Source organism: Pleurodeles waltl, chromosome 12 (genome assembly GCF_031143425.1).
Source record: "Pleurodeles waltl isolate 20211129_DDA chromosome 12, aPleWal1.hap1.20221129, whole genome shotgun sequence".
NCBI classification, from domain to species: Eukaryota; Metazoa; Chordata; class Amphibia; order Caudata; family Salamandridae; genus Pleurodeles; species Pleurodeles waltl.
Window position 1 is genome coordinate 41,123,043 of NC_090451.1, and position 13,023 is coordinate 41,136,065.

Below are 13,023 nucleotides of genomic sequence, written 5' to 3' on the forward strand. Positions count from 1 at the left end.
TTTCCAGGTTCTTCCACTTAGAAAATGAAGACTCTCTTGGGAAAGGTTAGTCTCATCCTCTTTCGTTTGGGGGGGGGTTGTGTAAGGAAATGCCTCCTTGGCATGGTTGCCCCCTGACTTTTTGCCTTTGCTGATGCTATGTTTACAATTGAAAGTGTGCTGAGGCCTGCTAACCAGGCCCCAGCACCAGTGTTCTTTCCCTAACCTGTACTTTTGTATCCACAATTGGCAGACCCTGGCATCCAGATAAGTCCCTTGTAACTGGTACTTCTAGTACCAAGGGCCCTGATGCCAAGGAAGGTCTCTAAGGGCTGCAGCATGTCTTATGCCACCCTGGAGACCTCTCACTCAGCACAGACACACTGCTTGCCAGCTTGTGTGTGCTAGTGAGGACAAAACGAGTAAGTCGACATGGCACTCCCCTCAGGGTGCCATGCCAGCCTCTCACTGCCTATGCAGTATAGGTAAGACACCCCTCTAGCAGGCCTTACAGCCCTAAGGCAGGGTGCACTATACCATAGGTGAGGGTACCAGTGCATGAGCATGGTACCCCTACAGTGTCTAAACCAAACCTTAGACATTGTAAGTGCAGGGTAGCCATAAGAGTATATGGTCTGGGAGTCTGTCAAACACGAACTCCACAGCACCATAATGGCTACACTGAAAACTGGGAAGTTTGGTATCAAACTTCTCAGCACAATAAATGCACACTGATGCCAGTGTACATTTTATTGTAAAATACACCACAGAGGGCACCTTAGAGGTGCCCCCTGAAACTTAACCGACTGTCTGTGTAGGCTGACTAGTTCCAGCAGCCTGCCACACCAGAGACATGTTGCTGGCCCCATGGGGAGAGTGCCTTTGTCACTCTGAGGCCAGTAACAAAGCCTGCACTGGGTGGAGATGCTAACACCTCCCCCAGGCAGGAGCTGTAACACCTGGCGGTGAGCCTCAAAGGCTCACCCCTTTGTCACAGCCCAGCAGGGCACTCCAGCTTCGTGGAGTTGCCCGCCCCCTCCGGCCACGGCCCCCACTTTTGGCGGCAAGGCTGGAGGGAACAAAGAAAGCAACAAGGAGTCGTCACTGGCCAGTCAGGACAGCCCCTAAGGTGTCCTGAGCTGAGGTGACTCTGACTTTTAGAAATCCTCCATCTTGCAGATGGAGGATTCCCCCAATAGGGTTAGGATTGTGACCCCCTCCCCTTGGGAGGAGGCACAAAGAGGGTGTACCCACCCTCAGGGCTAGTAGCCATTGGCTACTAACCCCCCAGACCTAAACACGCCCTTAAATTTAGTATTTAAGGGCTACCCTGAACCCTAGAAAATTAGATTCCTGCAACTACAAGAAGAAGGACTGCCTAGCTGAAAACCCCTGCAGAGGAAGACCAGAAGACGACAACTGCCTTGGCTCCAGAAACTCACCGGCCTGTCTCCTGCCTTCCAGAGATCCTGCTCCAGCGACGCCTTCCAAAGGGACCAGCGACCTCGACATCCTCTGAGGACTGCCCCGGCTTCGAAAAGACAAGAAACTCCCGAGGACAGCGGACCTGCTCCAAGAAAAGCTGCAACTTTGTTTCCAGCAGCTTTGAAAGAACCCTGCAAGCTCCCCGCAAGAAGCGTGAGACTTGCAACACTGCACCCGGCGACCCCGACTCGGCTGGTGGCGATCCAACACCTCAGGAGGGACCCCAGGACTACTCTAAGACTGTGAGTACAAAAACCTGTCCCCCCTGAGCCCCCACAGCGCCGCCTGCAGAGGGAATCCCGAGGCTTCCCCTGACCGCGACTCTTTGAATCCTAAGTCCCGACACCTGGGAGAGACCCTGCACCCGCAGCCCCCAGGACCTGAAGGACCGGACTTTCACTGGAGGAGTGACCCCCAGGAGTCCCTCTCCCTTGATCAAGTGGAGGTTTCCCCGAGGAACCCCCCCCTTGCCTGCCTGCAGCGCTGAAGAGATCCCTAGATCTCCCATTGACTTCCATTACAAACCCGACGCTTGTTTCTACACTGCACCCGGCCGCCCCCGCGCTGCTGAGGGTGAAATTTCTGTGTGGGCTTGTGTCCCCCCCGGTGCCCTACAAAACCCCTCTGGTCTGCCCTCCGAAGACGCGGGTACTTACCTGCAAGCAGACCGGAACCGGAGCACCCCCTTCTCTCCATTCTAGCCTATGTGTTTTGGGCACCACTTTGAACTCTGCACCTGACAGGCCCTGAGCTGCTGGTGTGGTGACTTTGGGGTTGCTCTGAACCCCCAACGGTGGTCTACCTTGGACCAAGAACTGAACCCTGTAAGTGTCTTACTTACCTGGTAAAACTAACAAAAACTTACCTCCCCCAGGAACTGTGAAAATTGCACTGTGTCCACTTTTAAAACCGCTATTTGTCAATAACTTGTAAAGTATACATGCAATTTTTATGATTTGAAGTTCCTAAAGTACTTACCTGCAATACCTTTCGAATGAGATATTACATGTAGAATTTGAACCTGTGGTTCTTAAAATAAACCAAGAAAAGATATTTTTCTATAACAAAACCTATTGGCTGGATTTGTCTCTGAGTGTGTGTACCTCATTTATTGTCTATGTGTATGTACAACAAATGCTTAACACTACTCCTTGGATAAGCCTACTGCTCGACCACACTACCACAAAATAGAGCATTAGTATTATCTCTTTTTGCCACTATCTTACCTCTAAGGGGAACCCTTGGACTCTGTGCATGCTATTCCTTACTTTGAAATAGCACATACAGAGCCAACTTCCTACAAGTTGTTCCCCAATTGGCAATACGTTTGGCACCCCTGTAAGTCACTAGTAAACGGTACCCCTGGTACCTAGGGCATGGGTACCAAAGAGGGTCACCAAGGGCAGCAGCATGTATTCTGCCACCCACAGGGACTCCTCAAGCAGACTGCGCGTCTTGGTGCAGCTAAAAGTGAAAACACATGGCACACTGCCTGTGTGGCATGCCCCCTACCACTGCATGACATATATGTATGTCCCCCCTACAGCCGGCCTCACAGCCCTAATGCAGGGTGCATTACATTACTTGTGTGAACAAATGCAAGAGCAGACATGCCCATGCTATGTCTTTGTAGATTCTTAGACATAGTATGTGATCGAGGAAGCCATTTTAAATACATGTGCTGGACACTGGTCAATACGAGTTTACCAGCTAAATGATGGCTTCACTGGATGTTTGGTATCAAATATCTCATTAATAAACCCTCACTGATTCCAGTGAATGATTTATTACTAAATGCGCGTAGAGGGCAACTTGGAGTTGCCCCCTGAAAAACCTGCCATCCACCTGCATGCCGGCTGACCAGTTCTAACTAGCCTGCCACCAACGGACACGTTTTTGACTCTCCAAAGGTGATATTCTCTGCTTTCGGGTGGTCAGGAACCAAGACTGCTCCGGCAGGGGTGCTAACACCCCTCCCAGCAGGGTGACCTGCGATTATGCAGTCCAAGGCAGGGGGCTTCAACCCTGACAGCCTGCCACTGACTTCAGATGCAATACATTCGCCTTGTCCTGCTGCTACTTGTGCCTCCAAAAGCCCAGGAGGAATGCCAGCCTTCACCCCAGCACCAGCAACTCCAGTGTAGTAGCGGAGTTGATTTCCTACATCATGCAGGCACTTAATTAAAACGGAGTTGACTCCGGACCGCCAAAACCCAACACCGGAAAGCACTACTGCACCCCTGCCCCCGAGCCAAAATGAAAGGAGGCCAACAGTGCTAGCATGGACCCTAAGCTCTCCAGAGACGAAGGCCACCTTTGGTCTTCCCACTATGACCTTCCTGACAACACCTGCAGCCTCTTTGTGCAGGCCTCCATCTGCCGCTAGTGATCTGGAGACAAAGACAGGACATCTCTGCACTCGGCCACTGTGGACCAAGAAGAAGTGGACCAAGGGTGTCCTCACATCCCCCCCAGCCTCATGAGATCTGAGCCCACTTGTTGGTTCGGTTGGACTGGACCCCCTGCTCCACACCTGCAGCCTCCTTCTACAGGCCCCCTCTACTGCAACTGCTCCAGTGACAGAAACCTGACGCCTAAGGACCTAAGGACACCCAGCCTCAGGAGAAGGACGGAAGCTGTCTCCACGTCCCGAGCATCGCAAGTCTTGAACCCCCTTGGTAATGCACCCAGAGTGGCACTCCAGTCCCTACCTACAGTGGCTTTTTGAAAGGACGGGGCACCTGATGCTGAATTGCACCTCTGTACCCGGCCGCCTCAGTGAAACGTTAGGTGACCTGTTGGTGTGGCCTAGGCCCTTACCCCAGACTCACCTTGTCTGGAAGATTGGTCCTCTAAGTCACTGCTGAGTTGCTGTATATGTTTTTCATCCATAGGTCAACATTGCAGCTTCAGAAAATTGCACTGATAACTTTTCAAAACTGTAATAATTTCTGTTGCAAAACATACTTAATCAAGTTACCCCTGCAGGGACATTACTATTCATAACTTTCTGGTTCTGAAATACAGTTTCTTTAGTGGATGGCATTCAAAACCATGTGTACATGTCTGACACCATTGACCTGCATGATGTCTACTGTTCTAATGGTTGGGGTCCATATTTTCATCTTGTTTAAACCTTCCATTATTCTAGGCCTTGAACCTATGACTGATGTGGTATCCTTGGAACCTGTAGAAGAAACTGAGATTGAACCAACAGAGAGCACAGCTTTGGAGGAGGCAGCTCAAAGTGTAACTCCTACATCATCTTCTCCACGTCGCAAAAGAGGTCGACCTGCGGTTGTTACTCCAGCTTCATCAAAGACATTGTGTGCTGAAGAAGAGGCAACTGGCAAGTAGCCACGTTTTCTATTCCAAGTTAGAATTTTAATGTCTGTGCCTTACAATAAAAGAGACACATTTTTCATGTTAAATGCAAATTCACAAGATACGGTTGTACACTAAAATGTAGGTCAAGGTGGCTACCTTGTAGGACGCACCAAAAGCACCTTTGCCGTCTGGTTCCGCACGCCGCTCTACCTATCTGTTCTTGTCTGCCTGATCGCATACCTGGTAACTTGGAGCGGTGGCCTGATGAATCGGAGCCCTGCTGAGGAAATGGAAGACATGAGGGGAAATCTGGTGCTGGCCTATATCCTGGAGGCCTCTAGCCGTCGATGCTGAGGCCCACACAGCGAGCTACCTGCTGAAGAAGACTAGGAGTCCTGACAAGTAGAGGCCTGCCTTAAGGGGCATGAAGCTCGACGAGGCTCCAGGGCGGCCCCCAGACACATGTCTGCATTCTGTGGGAGTATACTTCTCTCAGGGTTTGGAGGCCTGCTTCCACCCTTCATGCCTGGATAGGGGCCTCTCTTGGCTTAACAACGCTCCCCCGCCCGCTCACATACACAATTGCTAATACATGGGTGCTTTTGATTGGAGCAGGGCTTGAGCTATTGCAGGGTCACGAGTGCCCCGCTCCACATGGCTGCTTCTCTCCAGGGATAGCCTGAGCTCGGTGCCTTGCAGCCCACCTCTCATCTGACCCTGGCTGGACAGCCCACTTCTCATTTGACCCTGGCTGGACAGCGTGATCGTGGGGCATAGCTTGCCTGATCCTGCCCGTGCTTGGTGATACCTGCCCCCTTCCCTTCTTGCTGATCCTTTGCGCTGTGGGTGATGCCAGCCGGCAACAGAGCTGTGGTCCCTCAGAGATTCTGACTAACAGTGAGCAGAAGGCAACGTGTCCTCTCTGCCATCTGTCCAACTTTGGTGGAGGTAAGCCCTTGCCTTCCCATGCAGGACAGTACCCCCGTGTACCACGTCTCTTGCAGCTGCCAAGGCTTGTTGGCATCTCCTCCAAGGGATCTTTAGGCGATGTGCAGCTCTGGTTCCCAACACTCTTTCCTGCGACGCTCAGCCCTCTGCATTGTTCTTCTGTGGCTTTGGATCCCTTTCGTTAGTGCTGCGTTGGCTCCTTATGCAACTTCTGTGTCCCCGTCCTGTGGGACTCCTGTGGGTGCTGCCTATGCTCCTGTGGACACTCTGTGACGTTGAGGGTCCTCTGTGACTCTTCATTCTGGGTTGAGTCCTCCTGGGCCTTGCTGGTCCCTGGCAGCTCCACTTTTTCACTAACCGCAAACTTGTCTTTGCCAAGGCTTGTTAGTGGAATTCCTGCACCGACATCCATCTGCAATCTTCACTCCAGCGTAGGGCATCTTCTGCATCCCTCAGGAACTCTTCTCCGGCTCCAGGGCTGCAGTGCTAACTTGTTCTTCCTCACTGTCGACCAACTCCTGCACGTACAGCTGGGTGGGTAGTAGCTCCTACTCCTCCTGGACTCCATTGACACTTTTGGACTTGGTCCCCTCTCTCCACAGATCTTCTTCTCCAGGAATCCACTGCTGGTTTCTTGCAGCCTTTTTTTGTGTCTTTTTCTTCTTTTCTTCCTTCTGGGTGGTTTTGGGAGAATCCAGTGATTTACTCCTGCTTTCTTTGTCGCTGGGGAGTACTGTGATACCTCTGTGGTTTCCTGGTACTCCTAGCTCCCCTCTACACATTCCACCTACCTAGGTGGGAGTCCAGTTTTCACATTCCATTTTTTAAGTATATGTGCCTCCTCCCCCTTCCCCCCCCCCCTTACAGGTCACTATTGGTTATTGCTATCTGCACTGTTTTCTAAACTTTTTCTATGCCTGTTTCTCATTGCTAGTGTACATATTTAGTGTATTACCTACCTTCTATTCTAGGGTTGCCCTTCTAGTATTTTGTGGTATTGTGTTAAAAAAATAAAGTATCCTTGTCTTTGTACAACTGAGTGTTTTCTTACACCCCTGTAAGGAAATGCCTCCTTGGCATGGTTACCCCTGACGTTTTTCCTTTGCTGATGCTAAGTTTTGATTTGAAAGTGTGCTGAGGCCTGCTAACCAGGCCCCAGCACCAGTGTTCTTTCCCTAACCTGTACTTTTGTTTGCACAATTGGCACACCCTGGCATCCAGGCAAGTCCCTTGTAACTGGTACCCCTGGTACCAAGGGCCCTGATGCCAGGGAAGGTCTCTAAGGGCTGCAGCATATCTTATGCCTCCCTGGGGACCCCTCACTCAGCACAGACACACTGCTTGTCAGCTTGTGTGTGCTAGTGGGGATAAAAAGACTAAGTCGACATGGCACTCCCCTCAGGGTGCCATGCCAACCTCACACTGCCTACAGGTATAGATGAGTCACCCCTTGTAGGATGTTGGCTCTGTATGCACTATTTCAAAGTAAGGAATAGTATGCACAGAGTCCAAGGGTTCCCCTTAGAGGTAAGATAGTGGCAAAAAGAGATAATACTAATGCTCTATTTTGTGGTAGTGTGGTCGAGCAGTAGGCTTATCAAAGGAGTAGTGTTAAGCATGTGTTGTACACACAATAAATAAATTAGGAACACACACTCAAAGACAATTCCAGGCCACTAGGTTTTTGGATAGAAAAATATATTTTCTTAGTTTATTTTAAGAACCACAGGTTCAGATTTTACATGTAATACTTCAAATGAAAGGTATTGCAGGTAGGTACTTTAGGAACTTTGAATAATCACAATAGCATATATACTTTTCAAATAAATCACATATAGCTATTTTAAAACTAGACAGTGCAATTTTCACAGTTCCTAGGGGGAGTAAGAGTTTGTTAGTTTTTGCAGGTAAGTAAACCACCTACGGGGTTCAAGTTTGGGTCCAAGGTAGCTCACCGTTGGGGGTTCAGAGCAACCCCAAAGTTACCACACCAGCAGCTCAGGGCCGGTCAGGTGCAGAGTTCAAAGTGGTGCCCAAAACGCATAGGCTTCAATGGAGAAGGGGGTGCCCCGGTTCCAGTCTGCCAGCAGGTAAGTACCCGCGTCTTCAGAGGGCAGACCAGGGGGGTTTTGTAGGGTACCGGGGGGGACACAAGTTAGCACAGAAAGTACACCCTCAGCAGCACGGGGCGGCCGGGTGCAGTGTGCAAACACACGTCGGGTTTCCAATGTAAATCAATGGGAGACCAAGGGGTCTCTTCAGCGATGCAGGCAAGGGAGAGGGCCTCCTGGGGGTCACTCCTGCACTGGAGTTTCGATCTTTCAGGTCCTGGGGGCTGCGGGTGCAGAGTCTTTTCCAGGCGTCGGGATCTGGGAGTCAGGCAGTCGCGGTCAGGGGGAGCCTCGGGATTCCCTCTGCAGGCGTCGCTGTGGGGGCTCAGGGGGTGCAACTCTGGCTACTCACGGTCTCGCAGTCGCCGGGGAGTCCTCCCTGAAGTGTTGTTTCTCCACAAGTCGAGCCGGGGGCGTCGGGTGCAGAGTAGCAAGTCTCACGCTTCCGGTGGGAAACGCAGTTGTCTTGAAGTTGCTTCTTTGGAAACAAAGTTGCAGTCTTGGTTGAACAGAGCCGCTGTCCTCTGGAGTTTCTTGGTCCTTCTAGAGCAGGGCAGTCCTCTGAGGATTCAGAGGTTGCTGGTCCTGGGGAAAGCGTCGCTGGAGCAGTGTCTTTAGAAGGGGGGGAGACAGGCCGGTAGAGCTGGGGCCAAAGCAGTTGGTGTCTCCGTCTTCTCTGCAGGGTTTTTCAGCTCAGCAGTCCTCTTCTTAGGTTGCAGGAATCTGAGTTCCTAGGTTCAGGGGAGCCCTTAACTACTAAATTTAAGGGTGTGTTTAGGTCTGGGGGGTTAGTAGCCAATGGCTACTAGCCTTGAGGGTGGGTACACCCTCTTTGTGCCTCCTCCCAAGGGGAGGGGGTCACATTCCTATCCCTATTGGGGGAATCCCCCATCTGCAAGATGAAGGATTTCTAAAAGTCAGTCACCTCAGCTCAGGACACCTTGGGGGCTGTCCTGACTGGCCAGTGACTCCTCCTTGTTATTCTCATTATCTCCTCCGGCCTTGCCACCAAAAGTGGGGCCGTGGCCGGAGGGGGCGGGCAACTCCACTAGCTGGAGTGCCCTGTGGTGCTGTAACAAAGGAGGTGAGCCTTTGAGGCTCACCGCCAGGTGTTACAGCTCCTGCAAGGGGGAGGTGATAAGCATCTCCACCCAGTACAGGCTTTGTTACTAGCCACAGAGTGATAAAGGCACTCTCCCCATGTGGCCAGCAACATGTCTCGAGTGAGGCAGGCTGCTAAAACCAGTCAGCCTACACGGGTAGTTGGTTAAGGTTTCAGGGGGCACCTCTAAGGTGCCCTCTGGGGTGTATGTTACAATAAAATGTACACTGGCATCAGTGTGCATTTATTGTGCTGAGAAGTTTGATACCAAACTTCCCAGTTTTCAGTGTAGCCATTATGGTGCTGTGGAGTTCGTGTTTGACAGACTCCCAGACCATATACTCTTATGGCTACCCTGCACTTACAATGTCTAAGGTTTTGCTTAGACACTGTAGGGGCACAGTGCTCATGCACTGGTGCCCTCACCTATGGTACCGGCCTGTCTCCCCACTTCTAAAAGACACTGCCCCAGCGACGCTTTCCACAGGGACCAGCGACCTCTGAATCCTGAGAGGGCTGCCCTGCATTTAGAAGGACCAAGATCTCCAGAGGACAGCGGCTCTGTTCACCAAAGACTGCAACTTTGAAACAAAGAAGCAACTTTGCAACAACTTGCGTTTCCCGCCGGAAGCGTGAGACTTGCTACTCTGCACCCGACGCCCCCGGCTCGACTTGTGGAGAACAATCACTTCAGGGAGGACTCCCCGGAGACTGTGAGTAGCCAGAGTTGCCCCCCCACCCCCGAGTCCCCACAGCGACGCCTGCAGAGGGAATCCCGAGGCTCCCCCTGACCGCGACTGCCTGCTCCTAAGAACCCGACGCCTGGTAGGGACACTGCACCCGCAGCCCCCAGGACCTGAAGGATCCGAACTCCAGTGCAGGAGTGACCCCCAGGAGGCCCTCTCCCTTGCCCAGGTGGTGGCTACCGCGAAGAACCCCTCCTTGCCTGCCTGCATCGCTGAAGAGACCCCATGGTCTCCCATTGATTTCTATTACAAACCCAACGCTTGTTTGCACACTGCACCCGGCTGCCCCGTGCCGCTGAGGGTGTACTTTCTGTGTGGACTTGTGTCCCCCCCCCGGTGCCCTACAAAACCCCCCTGGTCTGCCCTCCGAAGACGCGGGTACTTACCTGCTGGCAGACTGGAACCGGGGCACCCCCTTCTCCATTGAAGCCTATGCGTTTTGGGCACCACTTTGACCTCTGCACCTGACCGGCCCTGTGCTGCTGTTGTGGTAACTTTGGGGTTGCTCTGAAACCCCACGGTGGGCTACCTTGGACCCAAACTTGAACCCCGTAGGTGGTTTACTTACCTGCAAAAACTAACAAACACTTACTTCCCCCGGGAACTGTTGAAAATTGCACTAAGTGTCTAGTTTAAAAAAAGCTATATGTCATTTATGTGAAAACTGTATATACTATTTTGCTAATTCAAAGTTCCCAAATGAAATACCTTTCATTTGAAGTATTACTTGTAAATCTTGAACCTGTGGTTCTTAAAATAAACTAAGAAAATATATTTTTCTATACAAAAACCTATTGGCCTGGAATTGTCTCCGAGTGTGTGTTCCTCATTTATTGCTTCTGTGTGTACAACAAATGCTTAACACTACCCTCTGATAAGCCTACTGCTCGACCACACTACCACAAAATAGCGCATTAGAATTATATCTTTTTGCCACTATCTTACCTCTAAGGGGAACCCTTGGACTCTGTGCATACTATTCCTTACTTTGAAATAGTGCATACAGAGCCAACTTCCTACAGCACCTTAGAGATGTCCCCTGAAAAACCTAATATCTACCTCTGTGCTGGCTGACTAGTTCTAACTAGCCTGCTAACATCAGACAGGTTTCTGACCCTTAAGGGCGAGAACCTCGGCTCTAGGTGGTCAGTGTAGGACAGTACCCTCTTTTTGGCATGGTTACCCCAACTTTGTGCCTGATGTCACTATGTTTTGACTATGTTCACTGAGATCCTGCTAACCAGGACCCTAGTGACTGTACTCTCTCCCTCTAAATTTAATTGTTCCTGACTTCGTACACCCCACAATTGGTGCCCTATGTAAGTCCCTAGTATATGCTACATAGGTACTCAGGGCATTGGGGCACCAAGGGTTCCCCATAGGCTGCAACATGTATTATGCTACCCTGGGGAGCCCATGCAAAATGTGTCTGCAGGCCTTTCACTGCAGCCTGTGAGAAAGGGTGCATGCACCCTTTCACTACAGGTCACTGCACCAACTCAATATAAGTTGGAAATCGGTGTTACATGGCTTGGGAGGGGTAGCCTCCTTGTGCCCTCCTTGCATAAACCGTTTTTCACCGGTCCATGGACCCCCAGGCCCTGCTCAGGCGCAAAACTGGAGTATGGAAAGGGGAGTAACCACTCCCCTGTCCATCACCACCCCAGGGGTGGTGCGCAGAGCTCTTCCAGGTGGCCACTTGATTCTGCCATCTTGAATCCAAGATAGGCAGATGCCTCTGGTAGCAACCGAGTGGCCAGGATAGGCAGATTACATCATAGCCCTCTTCAGATAGGTTGTCACCCTACTAGGTGACCAATAGGCCTCCTGGGCTATTTAGGGTCTCCCTCTTGGGTGGGTCCTCAGATTCGACATGCAAGATTCCAGCAGGGCTCCCCTGTATTGTTTACTTCACCTTCTGGCCACTGGAACTGCAACTAGACCCTCCAGAAATCGAAAATCTACACTACAGCGATGACTCTGCTCTGCAACATTGCTTCTCCGGCTCCTTCCAGCAACTACAAAATTCCCTTGGCTGTGCATCCTCTGAGGGCGACTAGTCTTCAGTCTGCGCAAGAAGGGATCTCCCTTAGAGTGAAGGAGTCACTCCTCTGCATCTGAGGGCACCAACTGCAAAAATGACCGGCTGCGTGGATCTCCTCTCCTCCATAGCTGTGTGGATCCTGCATCACAGGTGGTGGTCTGGAGTGGCCCCCTTTGTCCTCTCTACCACCTCTCCAACTTGGGAGATGGTAAGCCCTTGCCTCTCCAATCAGGACAGCAGCCCTGTGCACATCGTCTCTTGCAGCTACCAAGGCGTATTGGCATCTCCTCTAAGGGATCTTCAGGCTCCGTATAACCCCAGCACACGTCCCTGCAACTTACACTATGTGCTTCTCCAACGATGTGGGACTCCTTTCTAGGTGTGCTCTGTAGCCTCAATGCGACTGCTGTGCTTGCTGCCTGTGGGTTGTCTGTGGCGGCTGCCTCCTCTTCCCGCAACTCTCCTCACTGCTGACGGTCACCTTGAACTCCCCTCCATGGATTGGGTCCCACTGGACCTTTCTGGACCCTGGCAGCTCTGCATTTCTTCATCCATGACTCTTGCCTTTGTCAAGGCTTGTTGGTGGTTTTTCTACACCACTGACCGACTGCAACTCTCCTTCCTATGTGGGACATCGATGCATCACTTTATGCTCCAGTGCTGCACTGCTGACCGTGTTTGTACACCATTGACCTGGTCCTGCACCCACAGACGGGTGGGTAGTGGCTCTTGGCACAACCGGCCACTCCAACGTACACTGAACTTGGTCCCATTCTTTTACAGATCTTCCACTACCAGGACCCACCTTTGGTTTCTTGCAGTTTTGTCAGGGTCTCGCAAAATCCTCTTCTGAAGTACTTTTGGTGGGTTTGGGGAGAACCAGATACTTACCTCTTTTCTCCTGGTCGCTGGGGGCACTCTATTACTTGCCTCTTGGGGTTCCTAGTTCCTCCAGCTCCCCTCTACCGATTCCACTTCCTTGGGTGGGGGCCCGACTTTCACATTCTACTTAGTTTATGGCTTGGTGGATTGTTTTCACTGTTTTCAATTGCCTTTTATGCTAATCACTGACTACTAATGTGTACATAATGTGTTTTCTTACCTCCAGTGGGGGTATTGCCTATACAGTCTTTTGGAATTTGTGGCCATAATGAAGTACCTTTATTTTTGTAACACTGTGTGGTTCTTTCATGTGTGTAAGTGCTGTGTGACTACAGTGGTATTGCAAGAGCTTTGCATGTCTCCTGGATAAGTCTTGGCTGCTCATCCACAGCTACCTCT

At 51.2% G+C, this 13,023-nt stretch overlaps 1 protein-coding gene across 6 annotated transcripts in view; it reads left to right on the forward strand.

Annotated features, from left to right (window-relative positions):
* LOC138268212 (treacle protein-like) overlaps positions 1-13,023 on the forward strand; it is a 257,029-nt gene that overhangs the window by 126,174 nt on the left and 117,832 nt on the right. For all 6 annotated transcript variants that reach the window (XM_069217656.1, XM_069217658.1, XM_069217657.1 and 3 more), the window contains one exon: positions 4,616-4,813. In XM_069217656.1, coding sequence (XP_069073757.1) covers positions 4,616-4,813 — 198 coding nt within the window. The remainder of the gene's footprint in view (positions 1-4,615; positions 4,814-13,023) is intronic.